General features: G+C 37.5%; 1 protein-coding gene across 4 annotated transcripts in view; it reads right to left on the bottom strand.

Annotated features, from left to right (window-relative positions):
- Positions 1-26,211, bottom strand: part of PTPRZ1 (protein tyrosine phosphatase receptor type Z1) — a 192,381-nt gene that overhangs the window by 80,854 nt on the left and 85,316 nt on the right. For all 4 annotated transcript variants that reach the window (XM_005550625.4, XM_005550626.4, XM_005550627.4 and 1 more), the window contains exons 3-6: positions 12,055-12,234; positions 8,877-9,028; positions 5,253-5,348; positions 4,355-4,421 (exon numbers count right to left, since the gene is read on the bottom strand). In XM_005550625.4, the coding sequence (XP_005550682.3) occupies positions 4,355-4,421; positions 5,253-5,348; positions 8,877-9,028; positions 12,055-12,234 (495 nt within the window). The remainder of the gene's footprint in view (positions 1-4,354; positions 4,422-5,252; positions 5,349-8,876; positions 9,029-12,054; positions 12,235-26,211) is intronic.

The following is a 26,211-nucleotide window of genomic DNA, read 5'->3' as shown; positions in this document are numbered from 1 at the left end:
CAAGTAAAGTGAAGCCTTTTCAAGGTTTTAGTCTTTCTTAACCACACTTTCCATATTAGAACGTGAAATGACTAGACTATCTGATCTTAAAAGTCTATTCCAGCTCTCAACTCTATGAAGACTGAACACATTCAGAAAGCCTCAAAGAAAAAAAGGTATTTAAAAGTTAAATTAGTAAATGTTAACTTTTCTGTAACGCAGAAAATTCTGAAGGGAAAGGGAGTACTGTTACTAACTAAAGTTAGAGACAACTGCTTCAGTCTGAATTAACAACTGAATGTTAGAAATAAAAACCTTTTCTTTTTTTTTTTTTTTTGAGACGGTTGTCTCACTGTCTCCCAGGCTGGAGTGCAATGGCCGGATCTCAGCTCACTGCAAGCTCCATCTCCCAGGTTCACGCCATTCTCCTGCCTCAGCCTCCCGAGTAGCTGGGACTACAGATGCCCACCACCATGCCTAGCTAGTTTTTGTATTTTTAGTAGAGACGGGGTTTCACTGTGTTAGCCAGGATGATCTCAATCTCCTGACCTCGTGGTCCCCCGGCTTCGGCCTCCCAAAGTGCTGGGATTACAGGCGTGAGCCACCGTGCCCCGCCAAAAACCTTTTCTTAACTGAATTGATAGTCATGTCAATATGGCCTACATGTAGTTTTAATCCATTAGAAAGTTCAAGTTTTGTTTGATTTAATGGATTCATTAGTAACTTCTAAAAGTACGTTCTCCTCTTCTCCAATGTCAAGATAACATGATCAGAATTCAGATTAGATTCAAGTTCTTAGGAACTAAGAAGAATATTTATTTTTAACATGTGAATGCTTTTTAGATTTATGTTTTCAATACTAAAAAATTGTTGTAAATTACCTCTTTAACTGACAAGTGGACTGTAATTGTTCCTTTTCCCACTGAAGACTAAATTTATCTTACAAATATTTCATGAAAAATGTGTGTGTTGAGGATAGTAATTAGGTAAGGAGCCAGAAATTGACTCATGGCTAAATTAGGTGGAAATAAATTGACTCCAGGAGAGCCAGGGGCCAAGAAGGGAAAGCAGAGGTGAGACCTGAGTAAGGAGAGTGAGATAGAGAATTTTCCTATTATTGGGAAAGAAATCAAAGGGGGAAAAAAGTTAAAAAGAAGCAAAAGAATCAGAATAAGTTTTTAAAAATTTTCCTCTCCCTATCCCCAATGAGGACTCCATTCTTCCTGCCTCTGAACCTTAATAGCAGTCACCTAGTCTGTCTTACAGACATGGTAACCAGATATCACAAGACTCTTAAGTTACAGAGTACTTTTCCGTTACATTTTCTTCTAACGAAATTTCATACAGTGTTTTTCCTTTGTTTGTGTTTGTGGTTTTCATTTTGTTTTGCTGGCTTGAGAAAAAAACACCTGCTTCATTCAAGTAACCTCACTATTGTTAACACAAGAGAGAAGCCCACCAGAGCCAATGCTGCTATATTTGGGGTCAGTCATTCATTTATGCAATCATTATTTGCTTGAACATACAATGATGATCAACCAACCAACTAATCAGATCCTTCCATGAGAAGGCTAACAATGGAAGAAAAAAAGATGGGGAGGAACAAAGATGAAGAAACCACAATGGGGCCAAGCACTAGAGAAAGGCTGGTAACTACATAAAACCAACTCCTATTACTTAGTACAATGATATTTAGCATGGGGCCACACCAACGCCTATGAGAACTTTTCAGTATAGAAATGTCTGGGCTGAATTTGTGATTAAGAAAGCACTATAAATCATTCTGATGAGAATTCCCATCAGATAATCACTGATGATGTTACCTGGGATGTGTCTCTTCCCTGCAACTCGAAAGATTGCAACTAACATCTTTTGTGGCTCTGCTTGGAAAATATTAATTCATTATCTCAGTATTGCTGCAACATCATGCTCTCTCTCTCTCCACTCCATGGATAGAACAATGCCTAACCTAGAGTAGGTATGGTAGATGGGAAGGAAAGAAAGAAAGAGGGGTTGAGGGGAGGAATGAAAACTGGGCTTTGTCCTTTAGAGAGGAAACAGGAAATGAGCAACCAGCCCACAGCATAATAAGATAGATCTTATAAGCTGAATAATGGTTGAAAAGGTGTTTTTTTTTTTAAAAAAAATAACTTACATTATATGGTGAATACAGAGCCAAATTTGGGGGTGTAGCTGTGGTTCCAGAGTCACTGCCTAAAGACAAGTCCCACCTTTGATCCTCAAGGTTGCCAGCAGCAAAGGCTGAAGGCCAATATGGGTAAGCCTTCAGTGTATTGGGCAGTAGGGGATTTTCTAGAGTCAGAAATAAGACTGGATTTAATTCAAGAACTCTCAAAATGGAAACGTTTGACTTTAGAAAGACTTCACTTATTTGGTTTGGATCGTTGTCCTTGCTGAGTATATTGAAATACTAAGTATCCAGATGAATGAGCTGATAGGCATGAAGGATTTTAGTTTTTGGTAAATTAGGAAGTTGGTGCACAAATAGTGGTGATATGGTTTAGCTCTGTGTCCCTGCCCAAATCTCATCTTGAATTGTAATCCAAATTGTAATCCCCATGTGTTGAGGAGGGACCAAGTGTGAAGTGATTGGATCATAGGGGCAGTTTCCCCCACACTGTTCTCATGACAGTGAGTGAGTTCTCACGAGATTTGATGGCTTTACAAGTGTTTCGCAGTTTCTCCTTTGCTGGCACTCTCATTCTCTCTCTCCTGCTGCCATGTGATACATTCCTTGCTTACCCTTTGCTTTCCACCATGATTATAAGATTCCTGAGGCCTCTCCACCCATGCAGAACTGTGAGTCAATTCAATCTTTCTCTTACAAATCACTTACTCTCAAATAGTATTGCTTTAGCAATGTGAAAATGGACTAATACAAGTGAAGTAGACAGAGAGAGGGTAAAGGACTAGAATCTGTCCTCAGCTAATCCAAGAACTGTTCTGCTTTCAAATTAGGAGCCAGAATATAGGCAGAATAATGCTGTTAGGGAATCCATATTCTCAGTGAGACAGATAATATGTAGTCATAGTGTATCTGACGAAGTATCTTCCTGAATGGCTTTCAGACACTAGGTATTAGAAAGGAAACTTTAAAGAACACAAGCAAGTTTATTCTCAAGCTCATATGAGTGCCTTCCAAGGCACCCACAAAAGTAAAGTACCCTGGGAAAGTAAAGAGGCCTTAAGAGAAAGCCTCAAAGTTCCCATAGTTACACAAGTCAGGGTTAACAACCCAGTGTTAACATCTCTTTCATTGTCCCCACAGGCTGGTGCAAGGTCTGTAACATTCAGAATTCATATATTATACATTTTTTTATGTATAGGAATTCAAACAATTTGCTTTATCTCAGTCTGGATAGAATCCACTTTGTGACTCGAGGAGGGGAAAATTAAATTTGACTTATGACATTCAGTGTTGAATTTTGCAATCTGGGTCAATGGAGGGAGATAACAGCTTCATCTTGCGTTTGATTGAGTCTTCAAAAAAAATAAAAGCTACACTACAGGAGTTCACATATTCCTGACTTCTGAAAAGTTGGGTCAATTCAGATCCTCACTGTAATTGACAACGATAAATCAATCCTAGGCCAGGTTTCTGCTTTCAAGAAAAGGATCTTCATGAGTTTTGTTTCTGATTTCAAATTTTGCAGCTTCCCAGAAAGGAATAATCCTCATTTTATTGGTAACTCAGGGCAGCATTAAGATTCTGTGTGTGAGTGCTTAATAAAAATAAAATAGTAATATTAACAGGCTTACAGTCCACTGCCCATGTTATCAAAAGCATTTGTTGTGACAAATTACAAGATCCATGAGATAGCAGGCAGAACAATGTCAAAGCATATTGCATCTTTTGCTATGTAAGCGTTGACCTTCTTCCAAAAATCTCATCTCCTCATGTTGATAAAGCAAAGGATTTATCAAGGAAACTATCAGGGAATAAATTTTAACTTGAGTAACAATTCCTTTTCTACTTTAAAATATGATATTTATAAAATTAGCTTGTTTCAGATTAGGAATTAGTCTTTAAGGGACGTATGATGCAGAGACATAATAGATAAATAGGCTTTAAATGCATGATATAATTAGATTATTTTCAAGAATAAATTTTAAAAATTTCATTTTCCTACTTACATTAATGTGTCATGCTTTTGATGTAACAAATTTTTCTGATAAATTGTTATTTGTTTGGTGAGAAACGTATATATTATCAAGTGCGGAAAGTGAGAGATTGCTCCTCTTTAAAAATGTACTACTTTCTACCTTTTGGAACAAGTGATTTTCGTCATATTGTCAACATTCATATCCATCCAAAGCAGAACCTTGAAGAAAGATATTTCCCCAAGTAGCTTACCAAAACGACTAACACTCTCGACTCCATCAATAATCGCTTTGAAATCCAAATTTTCTTCTGTCCCAACCTGTTAAAGAAAAAATCACATTCTAAAAATAGAATAAAACATTTGGATAACTATTCAATAAAAATGTGAAGATTAATGAATTCCATTTTAAATATGTGCATTAAAAAATAGTAAGTTCGGCCGGGCGCGGTGGCTCAAGCCTGTAATCCCAGCACTTTGGGAGGCCGAGACGGGCGGATCACAAGGTCAGGAGATCGAGACCATCCTGGCTAATACGGTGAAACCCCGTCTCTATTAAAAAATACAAAAAACTAGCCGGGCGAGGTGGTAGGCGCCTGTAGTCCCAGCTACTCAGGAGGCTGAGGCAGGAGAATGGCGGGAACCCGGGAGGCGGAGCTTGCAGTGAGCTGAGATCCGGCCACTGCACTCCAGCCTGGGCGACAGAGCGAGACTCCGTCTCAAAAAAAAAAAAAAAAAGTAAGTTCCCGAAACAGGTTTTTTTATAGTTAGGTGAAAAAAAAAAAGCAAATAAAAACCAGACAACTTACATATTTCACTAAGAAAAGTAAATTTTAAAATTTTATGATTCATATTTACTGATAATAATACATAATTATTAATATGATGCTTTTTGTATGTACAAATTAGCAAATTTGTGTACTTATAGAACACTTTGCCCCAGCTGGAAAAGATTCACCCAATTAACAAACACAAGAGTCTCCTTTTAAAAATATCAGGCAAGGGTCATCTATTTTTGAAAATGACCACCAGTTTTAATTTTACTTATGAGCTCCTCTCTTTGTTAGAAATTATGTCTTGATATTTCACATCAATATTTAATGTGACTTAAAAAGGAATTACATTAGTGTAAAATGTATGTATAATTATTACCTCAAACAAAATGGATAAAGCTCTTAACTTCCCTTTTCCTTTAACTGCTTCCTCAAAACTTGAAAATCGGTCCGCATCAAAGCAGTAGATTTGCATCTATAAACGTAACAATGATAGTTTTATGATACAGAAAGACTTCATAAAAATCAGCAAAGAGACTTAATAAAACAAGCAATTCAATAAGTTCTATTTGAAAAGTTCTATAAATTGTGTAATTCTACATTCTACGTATTTCCAAAATCTTTTATAAATTACATGTATACAACTACATTTACTATCATTTACCATCCATTGATAAGGAGGGGAATAGAAAGTTAGACATATCTAAAACCAAAATGACCATTTTGAGATTACCAGGGGACTGTGCAGTAAAATTTATTAAAGCAATTACATGAAATAAATAACCATATGTTACTTTAACTGTTTTATTGAATTATTTTAAATATAAGTTTCTCTCTTTCTCAAGCATGCATGCCTTTCCTGCGAGTCCAGAGTTACCATTCTTTGATATTACCATATTGTGATCTATTAATATTGAAGCTCTCAAGGACTCTCAGCTTCTACCTAAAAAATACCAAAAGAGTTTTAAGTTTCATATTTTGATTCTTCTCTCCAGTTGTGAGGCTATGCCTTGTTAATTTCTGCTTCCGTCCATATACGTATCTCTCTGTAACAGCCTCTATATAATTTGGTGCTTCTCCTTTCTGGGCTTGGAAATCAGGGGTCTCAGGCTGGATAGAAGTAGAACTAAGGTAAGAGTAGGAAGCCTCTGAGAGTGTAGAGCGTAGTTAGTGCTCTGATGGGAGAAATAGAGGTTGTGCAACAGAGGATGGCAGTGGCTCCTGCTTTGGGTGAGTCACCAAAACCTTTTCAGAGACAGGATTTCTAAACTGACCCTACAAGAATGAGCAGGTTTTAGCCAGGTGAAAGGCAGAAGAGAAAGGCGTGTGTTCAAGTCAGAAGTACCACATGGGAAAGGCCTATTAGGCAAGACAGTATGACAAGCACGGGAAATTGAAAGAAATACAATTTAAAACTTAATAATTATTAATTTAATAATCCAAGTAAGCAAACTTTTTTCTGATCTCCCATATGGTATTTAGGAGAAGAATTGATAAGGCTTTTTTTGTTTGTTTGTTTGTTTGTTTTGAGAGGGGGTCTCCCTCTGTCACTCAGACTGGAATGCAGTGGCATGACCATGGCTCATTGTAGCGTTGGCCTCGTGGGCTCAAGTGTCATCCCAGCCTCTGTATGGGATGACAGGTGCATGCCACTGTGTTCAGCTATTTTCTCTTATTTTTTTTTTTTAGAAATGGGGTCTCACTATGTTGCCCAGACTAGTCTCAAACTCCTGGGCTTAAGTGATCCTCCAGCCTCAGCCTCGTAACGTGCTGGGATGACAGGTTTGAGCCACCATGCCTGGTGAATTGAGAAGACTTGATTGTGAGACATAGGAGATAAGAAACAAGGAGCAAGCCAGGGATGATCCTTGGGTTTCCTGCTTACACAATTACATAGAGTGTTTTAAAACAACAAACAAGACTAGGCGCAGTGGCTGACGCCTGTAATCCCAGCCCTTTGGGAGACTGAGGCGGGTGGATCACGAGGTCAGGAATTCAAGACCAGCCTGGCCAACATGGTGAAACTTCGTCTCTACTAAAGATACAAAAAATTATCTAGGTGTGGTGGCATGCACCTATAATCCCAGCTACTCGAGAGGCTGAGGCAGGAGAGTAGCTTGAATCCAGGAGGCGGAGGTTGCAGAGAGCTGAGATCACGCCATTGCACTCCAGCCTGGGCAACAGGGCGAGACTCTGTCTCAAAAACAAAAAACAAAAAACAGAAAAACCTCTGAGAGACAATTTGAGAGGCTTTTGCATTGAAATAACTTTATTAGGTTTAGTGCATGGATTCTGTACCATGTATTTTGATTGCTCAGGGCTCTTGTTGATAGAATTTTTCTTGATTTTCATCTTTGTTCTAAATAGGTAATATTGTGAGTAAGCTAAACTCTCAGAAGTGATATGCTGTTTAATGAATTGACTTTGATTACTCTGACAAATCGAATTTGATAAATGTGCTTTTCTTTAAAAATATTGAATAAAGAAAAAAATCTAGATTATAAGTTGTAAATGTGAATGTAGATATCCACCTTTTTAAAAAAGTGTTTTAGTCTTTTAAGAGGTAATTCATCTTATCTTATTTTTATTATTAATAAAACAGTTTTGAATTATAAAATGAATAGTTTCATACTAGGTATTTTAGAAAATATGGGGACTTTAAAGGAGAAAATAAGAGGCACCTATAATGCCATCACCCAGAGAAAATCATTATTAACATTTATTTTCTTGAAGTCCATCAATTACTTTTTTTTTTTTTTTGAGACAGAGTCTCACTCCATCACCCAGTCTGGAGTGCAGTGGTGTGATCTTGGCTCACTGCAACCTCCGCTTCCTGAGTTCAAGTGATTCCTATGCCTCAACCTCCTGAGTAGGTGAAATTAAACATGAGTGATACCACGTCCAGCTAATTTTTGTATTTTTAGTAGAAGTGGTGTTTCACCATGTTGACCAAGCTGGTCTGGAACTCCTGACCTCAAGTGATCTGCCCGTCTCGGCCTCCCCAAGTGCTGGGATTATAGGCGTGAGCCACCGTGCCGGGCCCCTCAATTACTTTTATGAGTAATAAGTCAATCCCTCATTTAATTTCCACAATAATGTTATAAGGCAGGTGCAGCTACTACGTCAATTTCACAGAAGAAAAATGGAAGCATTGGTAAGTTAAATAATTTATACATTGTTATGTCGTGTAACCAATAAGCAAATGGTGGAGCCAAGATTCAAACCTAGTCCATTTGACTCAGACTACACTCTCAGTCAATATTTAATTAATTTTCATGTATTAAAAAATTGCAAAAATAATAGTGGTTATACCGTTTAACATGTTTCTTTTTAAAACCATTAATACCTTATGATGAACTTTTTTGTGTAAATATATCATTCAAAAACATGATTTTTGTGAAATCTATAATATCCATCATAATGTATTTAAATAATCATTACCCTTTGTTTCAATATTATATTATAAATAAATTTTTGTAATTTTTTAATTTTTAGACTAAATGGCTTTAAACTTAAAGATTGGGTATTGAATGTAAATCATTTAAAATTCTTAATAAAAACAAGCAAACTGCTTCCCAGAAAGTCTACCAATTTAGACTTTCTCTAGACATGTAAGAAAACATTTTACTACACAATCATTTTTAAATAATTATTTATTTTGCCAATTTTAAAGCTGAAAATTTTTCTCATTTCAATCAAAAGATTTAAATCAAAGGATTCTCCAGTATGTTAATGAAATTTTCTCCCTTTTCCTTCCTTCATTCATTAATTCGTCAGCATTTATTGATTACCTATTTTGTGGCACTTTGGGTTGTTACCACAAAGTGGTAACTCAAAGATAAGTCTTATATTCATTTAGCTTAGTCTAGTATATTAATCAAATAATAAAAATATCACTTTATAAATTATAATATTGGATTTTAAAATTAATCAAATTATATGCTAAATAAAAACATCAATTATTTAGAAAATAAAATAGTAAACAGCTGATCTCCTGACTTACCTCAAGTGGAAATTTTTGTCCTTCTAAACTATGCTCTGATCCATCAGATGACATATTGCATTTTCCCCAGTGAAAAGTTATCTTGCTTGCTTTAAACACCATTTCTGAAACTCCTCCGCTGACACGGTAGTCATTAGTGAGATTAATTTCCACTGAAAAAAGAAATACAAGTGCACCTAAGCTTCTGAAAATCAAAATTTTAAATTTCAACTAAATTTCCATCTACTTAAGGTACATTAAGAAAAATCATTTATTTGATAAATTTACAAAATATGAAGTTGCCAATTTGGAAGCCAAACTTTGTAGGTCTGAACAGTATACTTAATATATCTTATTGCCACAAATGTAAACTAAGATGAAGATACTGACTAGTGTATGACTTCAAGGGCAGAAGACAGTCAGTCCACCTGCTCTGTTTGTTTGGTGTCCTAAGATAGTTGTTCCTTGAATGCTCTGCTTCCCTAAGATGTCAGATGGTAATAAGAAGACAGAGCAAAGTGGGAAGGAACAGAAGGGTTAAAAGAAAAAAAAAGTCTTCTCCTTGGAGTGTTGCCACCTTCCTATTTTCAGCCCATTTCTACTCCTTATCAGGCTGCTGCTTATCCCCCCATTTATCACCCAGGCTTCACCAGCAAGCTCCAGAACCTGGGTCCCTGGCTATAGCAGGAAAGGCAGGAAACTCATTCTTATGGAGGAGTTTTGGCCATCTCATGTTTGAACCCTGAGTGGCAAAAGCTTAAACTCCCCTGTATGAGTTCCACAGCAGATATTATCTGACTATATTTTAACAGTCTTCTGGAGAGTTCTCTTGAGAGCCCAGTGAAAGATTTTGATGTCTCTCAATAAAGTTTAAATAGTCTCTGTTCCATTAGGGAGAAATCACTGTTGGCATCAGGGACTGAATACAACATATTGGTCAGCAAGCTAGGGATACAAACTCCCACTAATAATAATAATAAGCACAATAACAATAACAGCCAACATTTACATATCACTTATGATGTACCATGGACTATACTAATTACTTTATATGTATTATTCACTTTATCTTCGTACAACCTTGGAAAGTGGATACTATATAATCCTTATTTTACAGATAATAAGGAAATTGAGCCACAGAAAGGCTAAGCAGGTTGCTCAAAGGTTCCCCACTGTCATTTCAAGAGCCAGTGGTGAACCCAAGTGATGTAGCTCTATTAGCTCAACAATCTAATAACCACTCTCCCCTAAGAAAAATAAAGCCCTCAACACTCTCCATAAAAATAGCTGCCTTCAGACCTACTGTCACCCTCTGTCATTGAATGATTTGGTTTAATTTCTATCTGTTTGGGATCTTATTTATAAAAACATAACCATCAGGCTATCCTTCCCATTTTTCTCTGGTCATAAAGCCTAGCACATTTTATTGTTTAACAATAAGAAAAGCAAAACAGGGATTTCTACAAAGATTTTTGCTTACAATATATAATAAAGCAGAGGTTCCATGCCCTACAACTTTGTAACACCCTTCAAAACTGAAAATAAAAATGTCAAGATTTGGGACAATATACTTTTAGGTAATTATTACGTGTAACATAATAATTTTAAAAATTACTCATTCAAGAAATACTTAGTGTTTATTACATATCAGGCACTGATGTAGAAAAATCTCTACTTTCATGATTTTTTTTTTTGGAGACAGAGTTTCGCTCTTGTTGCCCAGGCTGGAGTGCAGTGGTGCAATCTCAGCTCCCTCAACCTCTGACTCCTGGGTTCAAGCAATTCTCCTGCTTCAGCCTCCCGAGTAGCTGGGATTACAGGCATGTACCACCATGCCCAGCTAATTTTTTTATTTTTAGTAGAGATGTGGTTTTGCCGTGTTGACCAAGCCGGTCTTGAATTCCTGACCTCAGGTGATCCATCTGTCTCGCCCTCCCAAAATGCTGGGATTACAGGTGTGAGCTCATGCACCTGGCATAAGTTCGTTTTTTCATTTGTTTTGCTTTGATTTTTTTGGATAGGATGGGTTACTCCATTGCCCAGGCTGAAGCGCAGTAGCATGATCTTGGCTCACTGTGGCCTCCACCTCTTGAGTTCAAGTGATTCTTTTGTCCAGCCTCCTGAGTATCTGGAATTACAAGAGTGTGCCACCACACCCAGCTAATTTTTGCATTATTAGTGATTCTTGTGTCTCAGCCTCCTGAGTATCTGGAATTACAGGAGTGTGCCACCACACCCAGCTAATTTTTGTATTTTTAGTAGAGATGGGTTTTCGCCATATTGGCCAGGCTAGTCTGGAACTCTTGACCTCAAGTGATCCGCCCGCTTCGGCCTCCCAAAGTACCCGTGATCACAGTCATGAGCCACAGTGCCTGGCTACTACTCTCTTGAGTTTTGAAATTAAACTATTACATTCAAATAATTACATTACCTAAATATAGAAAATATTTTAAAAATTCACTAATGATAAAGCTTACCCTCATACAGCTACTATTATAATTTTGAATATTTTTCTAATCTTTGTCTTATGTGTACATGCCTTTACATAATTTCCCAAAACATAATTTTTTAAAAAACTAGAATATCAAAAAAGAAAAGGTGTCACTTTTTGGAAATTATTTATATATGTATAGCTTATTAGAATTTGTATTTAAATTTTAATGTATTAATATTTTGCTTTTTTTTTTTTAAAGATGGCCTCAATGAAAAGGCACTTAGAAAGGGTTTCCTAAGGATGGGATACAACTTTAAACCTTCTATATAGAAGAGCTAGGAGTTTATTTTCTTAAAATTTCAATTACAGTCAATTGCTTTTTTCATATCCAAATACTGACTATAACATGAGGCTAGGCAGAAAAGATCAAACTATAATGCTCAAGAAAAAGAAATCCTGATTGACTAAGTAATTGACTAAATTATATTAGTTGTAAATCACATTATCATATCTTCTAGAGACAGCATCATTATTGTTACATTGTAGGAAAACATGACATGATGACATCGGTCATTTTATTTTTTTGTACGAATTGTCAAAATACTGTCTAAATTTCCCATTTTCTCTGCTCCATTTGGTTTCTTCTACATATAACTTCTATCTAGTTCATAGTACATTATTCAAAGGAAAATGAGACAAAACTAGTCTAAGCATACTCCAGGTCTGAAAAATATATTAAAGGCAAAGAGAATGCAAATATTTTACCTGTTTTCCCAGTGTTATGAATGAATGTGTTTTCCAACGATGTTTTATCCCAACCCTGAAATTTAAGTTTCTTAAGATTCACATTTACTTGTGTAAGATCTTCATCAATATTGATAGGAGATTGTTTTGGACTATTACATGTTGGATATTTCTTTCCCCAATTTTTTTGATTCAGTGCACCTAGGGAAAAGAAAGAGTAAGAAACTTAGTTTCTTAAATTACCATGCAAAAGTTAAACTTTATATTATAGTTAATCCATTATATAAAAATAGATACAATAGTAGAAAATGTTTGACATCTTTGAACTAATGCATAAAATAATTATGCCTAGATTTAGAGTCTGGATTTCAACATGAAACACTGTAAAAGGTCTATAGAACAACCATGCCACTATAAAATAAACAAGTTTATAGAACAACAACCAGAGTTTGGTACAACTTTAGTCTACAACATCTTCTTTTTGTGATAAGGGAGTCAATGAGAACTAACTTTTATGCAGGCTTGATCTAGCGGCCACCTCTCATAATGTGACAAGTTCAGGGTTCAACAATGGCTTTGTCCAGTCATCACAGTTCTTTCGAATCAACAGAAAGCTGAATTGTCCTGTAAGGTTGTTAGTCCTAGCCCAGGGTTCCAGACTGAAAGGAGTCCAGATATAGGAGTAAAGTTCTCACTTCCTCAACACTCTCCATAAAAGTAGCTACCTTCAGATCTACTGTCACCCTCTGTCTTTGAATGATTTGGTTTAATTTCCATCTGTTTACGATCTTATTTATAAAAACATAATCATCAGGCTATCATTGAAATATCTCCTTCCCATTTTTCTCTGGTCATAAAGCCTAGTACATTTTATTGTTTAACAATAAGAAAAGGAAAACAGGGATTTCTATAAAGGTTTTTGCTTACAATAAACTGAATTTTCACACGTTCCACAGTATGAAGCGTCCTCTAAACCCAAACTGCCCTTTGTTGCCTTTATTTCACCCCTACCTGAAACCATGAACCACCTGCCATAATCTTATTTCACTGCATGTTAACTTAGCACCCAAGCAGTGCTAAGCACAGGTATCTTCTACTTAAAGTTCTTTTAAAATATTGGAAATGTTGAGAATCCAAGTCTCTGGTTAAACGCTAGCATGTCCATGGCCATCGCAAGGAAGAAACGAGTGGCAGTGTAGTTTTCAACTTATATTCTTCTGAATGCTTTTCTTTCTGAAAATGAGAATGGGTAAGGCCAAGATTTTACATGATTGAGGTTTAGGGAATTATAAGTAAATTTATCTTTGATACAATCCTAGTCTACACTGTATTCTTTTGTGATAAGTGAGTCAGTGAGAACTAACTTTTATGCAAGCTCTATCTAATGGCTACCTCTCACAATGTGATGAAAATAACATTGCATAATTTTGCCCAGAAAATAAATAATAATTAGTTATACCATGAAGCCGTCTATAGAGTCACAGAAAATCTGGTAATACATCTCATAGTGAGGCATCCACCAGAATCGATAGGTACTGAAAATCATCTTAAAGTCTAGATCTATACCTAGAGAGCGTTTGAATACATTGTGTTTTAAATATGCACAGTGATGTGTATTTTGGATTCTAGGAATAGTTTTAATGATTTGAGTAATGACGTTTATTTCACTGTAGGGAACTCTGGCATAGGGACAAGAAAACACTGCTTATTTTACTAATGTCAATGCAAGAGAATGAAAGAGAATCTGCAGCACAAATCAATTACGTCCTCTTCATTGCTCACATTTTTAATACAATATAATAAATTCTAAGCACACTTAGAAAGAGTTACATAGTTGTGGTGCACAGGAACGTAAAATTTTAAATCTTCAATAACACTGAATATGATGTATAAACCTGCTATTTTCCATCACATTTTGTGATTCTCTCTACTGGGAACCTAAAAGGCATCTTATACTTAGCATATCACAAACAGAAGGAACTCTTTTCTGCTCTGAAATAAGCTCCTTCCCCACAGTCTCTGACATCCCCTGAAGTGAGAAGTTATCCTGATGCCTTTGTTTCTCCTTCAGCAAGCCCTTTAGGGTCTGCCTTCAAAATATTTCCCTAATCAGACCACTTATTATCTCTACTGTTACCCCCCTAACCCAAGTCACTGTCATCATTTCCCTGTACCTTGCTACCCTGCAAGCAGTATCACCATCACCTAGGAGACTGTTGTGAGATTCAGGCCACTATTATAGCCTTATGAAGTCTGAATCTACATTTTAACAAAATGCGTAGGATATTGATATACACATTAAACTTGGGGAAACACTGGCTTAGACTCCAGTAGTGCCTTCTATCTGGTTTTCAGAATCTTCTCTTGCTCCTTCCACAATTCTGTAATAGTACCACTTATGTAGTAAGTGGAATTATGACTTGGCTCCCAAAATTTCCACCCTATGGTGTAATCATCCTGTACAATCCCTCCAATGGGGCATGAGCAGTACTTATGAATACGAAGAGAGAGTGGTCACTTCCTTGATTAGGTTAAATTTGATGGCAAGGACTGTGGTGGATCACTGCTGTGATTGATTACATTATGTTATAGAAAGCTCCATTTCGGCAAATTGGAGAAAGATTCAAAACTCGGGAGATTTCCTTGCTAGTTTTGGAGAAGTGACCCACCAGGTTGTGAGGGGGCACGTGGCTAAGAACTGAGACCTGCCTCTGGGAGCTGAGAGTATAACCACGCTTATAATCACAAAAACAAAAAACACCCAACCAGTGACAAAAACAAACAAACAACAACAACAACAAAAAACAAGGACTTCAGTCCTACAACCTCCAGGAAGTGAATTCTGCCAACAACCTAAGCGAACTTGGAAGAGGACCCCAGGATTCAAATGAGACACCTTAATTTCAGATTTCTGAGACCCTCAGCAGAAAAGCCAACTAAGCAGCCCTTCTTCCTCAGCTCCTGACCCACAGAAACTGTGTGATAATACATACGCAGTGTTATAAGGTGGTAAATTTGTAGTAATTTGTTATGCAGCAAAAGAAAACCAATTCAACTCAGTAACTAAAGTACACTTTAAAAATATATGTCAGATCACATTACTCCTTCGCTCCAATGCCATTTCAACTTACTCAAAATAAAACATGAACTCCTTGTGATGGCCAACAGATCCTATATGATGTCCCCACTCATGTCCTCTCTGCTCCGGTTCTCTATCATTCTGTTTTGATCACTCTGCTCCAGCCACAGTGGCTTCCATTGTGTCCCTTGAGCATGCAAAAGGTTGACACTGGCTGTCACCTGTTCCTGGAATATTCCCCACAGATGTCTGCAAGGCTTAAATGACTTGCTTTCTAACTTCAATCAAATCTCTCCTCAAAAGCATCTACTGGAGAGACTTTCTCTGAACTACCCTGTTAAATAGTATAGTTCCTCCCTTGGTAACTCTCCATGCCCTCTCCCTACTTCATTTTTCTTCTTTTAACATATTAATTATGCTTATTCATTGTTTCTACATCCCAGTACCTCAGAAAGAAAAGACTAGCACATAGTTGGTGTTTGATATGGTTTGGTTGTGTCCCCACCCAAATCTCATCTTGAATTGTAGTCCCCCTAATCCCCACATGATATGGGAGGGACCACGTGGAGATAATTGAATCATTGGAGCAGTTTCCCCCATCCTGTTCTAATGACAGTGAGTTAGTTCTCATGAGATCTTATGGTTTTTTAAGGGGCTTCCCCCTTCGCTTGACTCTCATTCTTCTCTCTCCTGCTGTCTTGTGAAGAAAGACGTGTTTGCCTCCCTTTTTGCCATGACTATAAGTTTCCCGAGGCCTCCACAGCCCTGTGGAATTGTGAGTCAATTAAACCTCTTTCCATTATAAATTACCCAGTCTCAGGTATGTCCTTATAGCAGCCTGAGAACAAACTTATACAGTGTTCATTAAACATTTGTTGAATAACTGAATCAAACCCACAAGAAGTGGTAGCCTTTTGTTTTATGAGTTTGAGCTCATAAGGATCAAACATATCATGGCATGAAAATGAAAAAAAGAACCAAAAAAATTTGATCAATAAAAGAAGCATTTCTTTACTCAACTGTACGTCTTATTTGATTGTTACATGATAATTTAGTTGAGTAGTCCCTACTAAACTTCTGTGGCTGGGTATCAGAGAGACCTGAAGTCTGAACTATACGAGGTTAGGATAACATATAGCACAATGACACTAGGTAACTAGATTATGTTTAAAGTGCATGGAATGATTACATTGAGTGTAGACCAAATTTAAATCACCTACTAGATCATAATGAGGCAGGACAGGCAGTCAAGGAAGTGACCATGTTCTTGGGATGAGGCAACCATGGTGATCACACAGTCAGCACAGTAAACCTCAGCATTTGCATTGTAATTGAGCTCATTCAAACAAAGCTTTCTTCAGTAGGGCCTTTCCCTTCCAGAGAGCAGGCACATTTTGATTTTACCTGTCCCCAAACTGACCCGACGCTCATTATAAAAGTAAAAACCACACCTCTCGGTGGAGTTTTAAGATTCTAATGAGACATGCAACGTATGAACAAGCATGTACAGTTACTGCATGTGTGCACTCAGAAGACCACCCAGAACATGCTTACTAGTAACACCTCTTCCCACCTCTTTATGAATCATCTTTTAAAACTCCCAAAAAGGGAGTCTTATGCTTTATTCATTATTTCAACAGCCCAGCACTGAGGAAAAAAAGACTGGCATGGGTGTATGATATGGTTTGGCTGTGTCCCCACCTAAAACTCCGCAAAAGGGTGTCTCCCTAATGCCAGTTTTTGCTGTCTCACCCTTACGAACAGCCTGTCCTGAATTCTTTCTCTCTCAGGGTATACTGTCTATTCTGCACCTAACTTTCAAAATATCTTTATCCATTGTAATAAATTACTGTATGCTACACCTCCTTTGCTGTGCAGCTCTTGTTTAAACTATTTTAAACCAAGAAGAAAGAACTGAGGTATCACTTCAGCTGTCTACAATAGTACTTTGTACACTGTGGGCTCAAGATCCTTTCTTAATTTTCATGATTAAAAAGCAAAATAAAAGAGGCCAAATTTTAAAAATGTTTTTTAGTGGAAAAATCGACAAACAGATAAATAAACAGAAGTTGAAAAAAATAAGAACTAGAAATTCTTCATGCAAAGCACTCTAAAAGGGAGACTGTTTCAAATCACCATGAGTAGAAAACCAAAGGAAATCAACTAATGAAGTGTTAAAATTGTGCACAGGGGCCGGGCGCAGTGACTCACACCTGTAATCCCAGCTCTTTGGGAGGACAAGTTGGGCGGATCACGAGGTCAGGAGTTCGAGACCAGCCTGGCCAATATGGTGAAACCCCATCTCTACTAAAAAACACACAAATTAACTGGGTATGGCGGTGCGTGCCTGAGTCCCAACTACTCGGGAAGCTGAGTCACAAGCATTGCTTGAACCTGAGAGGTGGAGGATGCAGTGAGCCAAGATCGTGCCATTGCACTCCAGCCTGGGCAATACAGCGAGACTCCGTCTCAAAAAAAGTTGTGCACAGGAATAAAACAAAGACAAAAGAACCATTAGATACGTTTTATCTGTCTTTAATAATGAAACATTAGACTAATCTTATTCTAAAACATTATTATTATTATTATCATCATTATTATTATTTTGAGACAGAGCCTCTCTCTGTTGCCCAGGCTAGAGTGCAGTGGTGCAATCTCTGCTCACTGCAACCTCTGCCTCCTGGGTTCAAGTGATTCTCCTGTCTCAGCCTCCCGAGTAGCTGGGATTACAGGCACGTGCCACCACACCCAGCTAACTTTCTGTATTTTTAGTAGAAACGGGGTTTTACCATGTTGGCCAGGCTGGTCTTGAACTCCTGACCTTGTGATACTCCCACCTCAGCCTCCCAAATGCTGAGATTACAGGTGAGAACCACTGCGCCTGGCCTTAAATATTATTTTTTTGAATTCCCAAATTAATATGTTTAATGTGGCATCTGGAGACATCAGTTCATATAGTGGTTAAAGGCCAGGATGATGCATCTGAGAAAGCAGGTATACAGAATTCACTATATTGTATCCACCTGAGTGTTATACTAGGAACTATTGTGAAGGAAAAAATTAGGACCCTGACTGTAGTTGCAGCAGATTATCAGGCTGATTAACCCATAAGGAGGACAGCAGAATACTAAATAGGAGCTCCAAAGAATTAACCTAAGTTATTCATTTAGGTATTTATCCATGCTTTCATCCACTCATTGACTTACCTGAATTAGGAACACTCCTATAAATTTCCCATGCTTACCTCCATTGAAGCACTTAACATACTCTATTTTGTCTGTTAACTTGCCGATTTCATCTATACACCATTGCCAAACTCTGAGTCTGGCATATGCTACAAAGAAATTAAATGCTTGTGAAATAGTCTTTGTGCATCAAATGAATGTATTCAATATTTGCATACGTATGCATCCTCTATTCCAAGCAGAATGGAAAGCAATTCTAGGCTCCGCAGGGGATACTCATGAGTTCAAGTTTGTTACCTTGCCTGTGTGTTTATTATTACATTCCGGAAGGGTGGGGGTCTGTTAAATAAATAGACAAATGCTTAAAAGGAGTAGATGCAATGAAGGAAAATAAACATGGATAACAAAAGCACACTAATGCAGGCCTTGAAGGATGGACAGAATTATGACAGGCCAAACGAGAAACCAAGAACATATCTTGCTGACAACCCTGAGCAAACTCATGGTGGCAGAAAAGTTCAGGCAATGCTGAGAGCAGTGAGCAGGCCAGCTTAGTCAAATGAGCAGAGTGAATGCAGGGGTATTCTACAGAGGGAGATGGAAAGGCAGACTATGATCACTGTGCCTGAGGAGACCAGTGAGAGGCAGGGAGGCTTTGGGAGAGGAAGGAGCTCATAGACGTCTCATCACAGAAATTAAGCAGGTAGGAATGCAGGATAGGCCGGAAGGGAGAGTCTACGTAATGACTATTTTCATAGACATCTCCTATTTGTCTTAATTTGATTTTTACAGCATCAATGTACTTATTTAAACTACAATATGTCTGTCTCTTATTTATGTTTCTTTAATGGAAGAAAATGTTTCAGTACCTTTCTTAGAGCCTGGCACTTAATGAAATCAACATTTGCTAAATGAAAAAAAAGATGCTTCAGTGAGATAACTGTAGTTAGCACCCTTCAATGTTCATGTGCTATAGATATTTGACCAACTAGTGTTCTAGATAGAAACACACCTTAAAAAACATTCTGTGTGAGGAAACATTACTCCACTATCCATTAACACAAGAATATGAACTAAGAAAAACTAAAGTCTAACAGGGGAAATGTGTCAGAAAAAAAAAATACCAATGCAGGTTTTTGAATATTTGAAGGAAAAACTGAGTAAATTATGCAGATGAAATAAAAGTCAAAGAAAAAAAGATAATTTTTCCCTCTTATTTTCTCTCATTTTTGCATTGTTCTTGTTGAGTCTTACCTTCAAATATCAGATTAATGGAAAAATAGTTATAATTTTTTATAAGGTATTCAGCAGAGATCCACCAAAAATTAATAGATATGTAATAAAAATCTCAATATTGATTTCTTTTAAAGGTTCCTATAAATTGCTATTATTTAATAAGATTTTAATAACAGTATACATAGAACTGATTCTTTAAAGATCAAGATATTGTTAAGAAAAAATATATATTACTTTTATTCTTAATGAATTTCTTGTGTCGTCAGGTTTTGAAGTAAGAAAATGTTTGTGTCTCAGCCGGGCGTGGCTGGCTCACACCTGTAATCCCAGCACTTTGGGAGGCCAAGATGGGCAGATCACCTGAGATCAGGAGTTCGAGACCAGCCTGGTCAACATAGTGAAACCCCATCTGTATTAAAATTACAAAAAAATTAGCCAGGTGTGTTGGTGCACGCCCATAATCACAGCTAATCAGGAGGCTGAGGCAGGAGAATCACTGGAACCTGGAGGCGGAGGTTGCAGTGAGCCAAGATCGCACCACTGTACCCCAGCCTGGGTGACAGAGCAAGACACCATCTCAAAAAAAAGTTTGTGTCTCTACATAGTCACATATAAAAATATTATGAAAAGGCAAAATAAGTGTAATATTGAAGTGAAGACTACAGTAATCTTCATAGCGTCTAGCACCAGTTGTCCTGAATAAACTCTACTTAGTGCTCCATACACTGTAAGTCACAGCTTTATAAATTACCTTGGGCTTGCTTTCTACATGCTAACAAACATACCAAACACCAAAATTAAAAAGTCATTTAAATAGTATAAAGCTATCAGTGGTGAGTGACTTGGATTCAAATTTTAGTTTAATAAAATACAAAAATGAAGTAATTCAGTATTTTTTCAATGATAAGTAGCATAAAATTTAGAATTCCAGCAAAATGGAAAGACGATATACTTAAGAAGACACTTTTTAGATGCAAGAGTTAGCTGCTTGAAAAAAGAGGCTTCCTCAAAGATAAGAAACTAAAACCAAAAGTCAATAACAATCACTAAGAGGTTATATGTCTTAATGATAAATGTCATCACATAAACCGACTCAAAGCAAAGGAAGAGGGATGTCTGTGACAACTTCTCATGTTGAAAATAAGAATGAGGATGTGTTTCCATGCACAAACTAGTGTGCCTCTTTGTGTTTTTGGCCAGAGGTTTCTGCAGCTAGTAACAGCAAAGCAGTTGCCGAATGTTGGTTATAGCTGCTATTAAAGCTGAAAGAAAGGCAGACCAAATGCAAACAATTTCAGAATGATAATCTGTTTCATCAAACTACATTTTCCTTTGTTTTATGTACTAATGGCACAATCACATCAGGACAGCAAAAAATCTTTGCAAGTCTGGCTGATATATGCAATTGGCAGGGGGTTACATGTCAGAGAAGGTAGTTATCAATTTATTTAGGAAAATTCTAGCACAAATTCCTTTTAGCATTATGTTATTTAAGAAAATCATTAACTAAAGTCCAACACAAATAGGCAGAGAAATAGACCAGAAACTTTTTGCAAAGTTCCTGTTTAAAATTTTAGGACCTTTGCAAGTTGAAAAAAACATCTAAAACAAACAAAAACCCAACAAAACATAACAACAAAAACTAGTGCTCTATAGTGCAATAAACTGAAATGTTTTTTTGGAGACCACAGGAGAAAAAAATAAAAAGCACAAGACGAAAAAAAGATCAAAGGACACTGATGTAGTAAAATACCATTACACTGAGGATAAGTAATCAAGACCTTATAATCTGTGGTGGGCATAAATTAAATCCATAAACAGAATAAATATAATATTCATAATGGTTCATAACTAACTTATTGCTTTAATCAGAAAATGAAACAAATCTTACAGAGAAATAAAGAAAATTTTAGTTAAAGCAAGAAATTATGGAAGTACAAATAAATACAATAGAATTGAGGACAATAAATAAGATGTCAGCTGGGCAAGATGGCTCACACCTGTAATCCCAGCACTTTGGGAGGCTGAGACCAGTGGATCACCTGAGGTCTGGAGTTCAAGACCAGCCTGGTCAACATAGCAAAACCCTGTATCTACTAAAGATACAAAAATTAGTCGGGCCTGGTGGTGTGTGCCTGTAATCCCAACTACTTGGGAGGCTGAAACAGGAGAATTGCTTGAACCTGGGAGGCGGAGGTTGCAGTGAGCTGAGATTGTGCCACTGCACTCCAGCCTGGGCTAACAGAGTGAGACTGTGTCAAAAACAACAACAACAACAAAAGATGTCATTTTGAAGGTTACGAATGTTTGACAGGATTCTTATTTGGGAGTGAGGAAGGGAGAAGGGCAAAGGATGACGTCTAAAACCCCGACAGGGACATACCTGAGTGTATCATGGTACCAGTCATGTTGGTAGAGAATATGAATAGAAAGACTTTGAATTTTGTTTTGAACCTACAGACTTGGAAATTTCAATGGAAGTTCATTAAACAACAAAAAATATGGATCTGGGAGGCACTGGTCTGGGGAATATTAGCATACAGATAGCATATATTTATAACCATAGATATGGGTGAAATACTTCAATCAAAGTTGACAAGCAAGAAGAGGTTCAATGATAAGACGGTGGAGAGCATTAACATTTAGGCAGCATAAAGGGGAGCAGGGGCACCAAATGGACTTAAGAATGAGTGGCCTGAAAAGGAATTGCAAACCTAGGAGAAAACAGTATCATGAAAGTCATAGAAACATGGTTTCAACAATGAGTATCCCAAAGTGGGTGTCATACACAACAGAGAGACCGCCCAAGCGTCATGAGTGAAGAGTGAGTTTTAATTTGGTTATTTCCCAACTCCAAATCCTACGTTCACAGAATAAATCAATTTCAGTGACATGATGGACTTGCAATTCAGACTACAGAGTGAATTAGAGGGAACCAGTAGAATTAAAGTACTTTTTAAAAAAAGTTTGCTGTGAACGAAAGAAGAATGATAAGGTGGCACACAGAGACAGATGCAAGGATGAGAAATGGATTTTTTTTTAAGACAGAGGGAAACATAAGTATGTGTATATATTGAGAGGAAAGAATTATTAAAAGACTTTGAAGTTATGGAAAGTTGATGATCAAATATCCCAAAAGAGAAAATACAAAGCATGAATAGAGTATTATTAGCCTAAGGGAGGAAAGAAGCACAAGAGAGGCATGGAATATGGATTCAAATGGATTTAGCTATATTTAGAATAGAGGAGTGAGAAATCTGATGTTCATGCCCTGTATTTCTGTTTTATAGCTACATCCCATCACATGGGAGGAGAAGTTTGGTAGCTGAACTACATGAGCTCAGTCTCTGCACCACCACTTACCTGAGCCTCAGTTACCTTACCTGTAAAAGAAAGAATAATCTCCACATTTCAGACTGTGCAAATTAAATCAGATAATATATGTAAATGGGCAGGCAGACAGTACAAATCTTTTCAATCCCTTTCCCTAGTTTCTCAGAAAAACTGGAATCAGTATCATTCACTGCAAGGGAGGAGCAGGTGTGAGAATAGGCTTGAGGAAATAGTGAAGAATAAAATCGTCGACATTTAGGCTGAGGGCTCTCCTGATGTGGGAGACCATGAACCTGTAGAGGCACCTTTTAAAAGTGTGTATTGGAAGAAGCAGTGGCGAGAACAACCCCCGGACAGACCAAAGCTCATGCAATGCTGCATCCTGTGCTCAGCCGCATCCCGCAACCAGCACCTACATCTCGCCACCAGCGCCGCCACCATGCCCAAGAGAAAGGCTGAAGGGGATGTGAAAGGAGATACAGCCAAAGTGAAGGATGAACCACAGAGAAGATCTGCGAGATTGTCTGCTACACCTGCTCCTCCAAAGCCAGAGCCCAGGCCTAAAAAGGCCCTGCAAAGAAGGGCGAGAAGGTACCCAGAGGGCAAAAGGGAAAAGCTGATGCTGGCAAGGAGGGGAATAACCCTGCAGAAATGGAGACCAGACACAGAAAGCTGAAGGTGCTGGAAATGCCAAGCGAAGTGTGTGCAGTTTTGATAACTGTGTACTGGAGACTGTACAGTTTGAAATATTTTTATCAAGTTTTATAAAATGCGGAATTTTGTTTTACTTTTTTTTTTTAAGCTGTGTTGTTAGGACACAGAACATTTCATTATTGTTTTTAGGGGAAGGAGCATATGTCACTAATGAATGCCTCCGAATCTGGATTGATGTGCAGAAAACACCAGAAAACACCTTTCCCTTCTCTCTAGAGGAGAGACTTCCTCTTGGTTCCCAGGAGGAAAGATTTCCTGACTTTGACACACACAGCCACCTTGGTGCAAAACCCCTGTGGTATGGAAAACAAATTAGTTCTCATGTCCTCTTCTCCCTTTCCACCTTTCAGCACAGACTTAACTCCCTTAAACCCAGACATCTGTTGGGACCTGACCCCCATTAACTGGTTACTAGTGCGTCAGGCAATCTGGACTTTCCAGTGGTGCCACTGAGATAGCGTGCCTCAAAAGAGCAGTGGTTATGTTTCTAGACTGTGACTCTTCAACTAAATTCTGCCATTTTCATTTCATTTCTGAAAGTCAGGGTTGGTTGTGAAAAGCTGTTAAACACATGCTAAATGTGAAATGTCAACCCTCACTCGAAACTTTCCCTGCTCAGTGCATCAGATGAAGACTTCATTGAGTTTTATAGTGGCTTTCTGATTTTTGGTAGTCCAGTAGAGAAGGATTTTTGAAAGTTGTTGTATACTATTAATAACTGTCTGCCCATGTCCTGACTGAAATTCCATGATTGTTTATGGAAAGTGTCTTCAATAAAGCTGGATACAGTTTGGCTTGGAAAAAATAAAAATTTTAAAAAAAAAGTGTGTATTTTTGGTTTAACTTTTCGATTTTTAAGAAATGTTGGGGAAAGTCAATATTCCTGATGGACAAGCAGAGAGGACAGGTAGTTGCAGTCCTAAGTGGAAATCAATAGGATGAATGTGAGTAGGAAGTATAAAAAGCTAGAGAACTGGAGGTTCTGGCTAGACAATACTGAAGCTCTCTCCTCACCACCCCCATCTCTAATCTGGTATGGGGAGAGAAAGGTAATTTTTAAAAAAGCTATCAAACCATCAGAACCACGAAGTCCTCCTATCTTTCACTTTAAATTATAAGATGATAAGAGTGATAGTGCTGAAACCCAATACTGCAGTGTTTCTGTTGCTGTAGCCTGGTATCAAATATTTAATTAAAATTGGAAAAAATCGCAGATAAAATTTCACAAACTCCCGGAACAACAGAGTTCTTGTTGCTCTAACCCCCACTGACAAGACACCACTTCCAGAAGAAAGAAAAGGCTCAGAGACAAGGTGACACTGTGACTAATGTTATGACCTTTACATTTGCCTGATTCTAATTGCACCTACTGAATTTTAATACTCAGGATTCAGACTGAAGGCAATGCAGGTTGATTAATTATAGGACTTTTCTGTAGTCCTTGCTGTTAACTAGCTGCCCTCAGTGTTAACTAACTGTCCTCAATGAAAGGCAGGCAAACTATTTATGGAGTGATGAGAGAAATAGAGATTTCTTTCCTTTGTTGCTGCAGTCTTGTTATTATCAATGAGATGGCAAATACAGAACCAAAAAAAAAAAAAAAAGCCCTGATGGAAATTGCCCCTTGGTTTGGGAAATAAAAATTTCTTCTTGCAAAATAGCTCTGAAAGTTGCCTTAGGGTCACTGTAAGCCCTTTTGTGGTCATTAACTTTTCCCCTTCTTCAATAACTGATGAGCTAAGTTCTCATAGCACAGAAGTAGCAGTGCAATGGAAAACAACACAAGTCTCTGTCAGTGACACTATCATCAGGTCTGTACTCAATGCTTATTATCCACATACTTATTATAGATATGGGGCATGACTATGGCTCTGTTTCCTGCCTTTGGTAAAAGTGCCAACGACACACAGTTGAAATCTGAGACACAGCGGCAACCTGGTATCCTTCTATTCATGGTAGGACCTTTGCTGAACCACAGCACTGTTTCATTGTTTTGGTTGAAGCCCACGCTGCCCATATGGCAGAAGCTTCTGGCTTGATTCCTATTTGAGTCATTGGTTCCTCCTTTCTGTATATACTTATCATAGAATACTCTTATATCAGATCTCCTAGATGCATTGTTACTGGTCACATTCAAGGAACAAGAAAGAAGCTGTGGACCCATTATGATAGCAATAAATCTGCTGCCACGGCTAGGATTTCTATATTTTATATTGTCCACAGATCCCATCAAAACTTAACACTACTGATTGCAGCTTTTATTTGTTCATTTGTTTACTAATTCATCAAATATTTATGATGTGCCTAGTGTGCGACAGAATATACACCTGGTACATAAGATTCAAAGATCAATAAAAGTGCCATCATCAAAGAACTCATGTTCTAGTGAGGACCAAAGATATAAAAACTGTCAATTATAATATAACCTAATGAATATAATAGCAGAAATATGCATAGGGTATTCCAGGGACACGAAAGAGAGGTACCTAACCCAGATGGGATATGAGACAAGTAAGGCTTTCCAGATAAAAAGGTACTTGAAATAAGTCTCAATAAACAGGTATCCAACTGAAAGTAAGGAAGAAATTGATGGCTGAAGGCATGTAGGAAGACAGAAAATAGCATCAGTAC

This window comes from Macaca fascicularis, chromosome 3 (assembly GCF_037993035.2).
Source record: "Macaca fascicularis isolate 582-1 chromosome 3, T2T-MFA8v1.1".
In the NCBI taxonomy this organism is placed as follows: Eukaryota; Metazoa; Chordata; class Mammalia; order Primates; family Cercopithecidae; genus Macaca; species Macaca fascicularis.
Note: the sequence above shows the minus strand (reverse complement) of the source record. Positions and strands in the feature narration are given on the sequence as shown.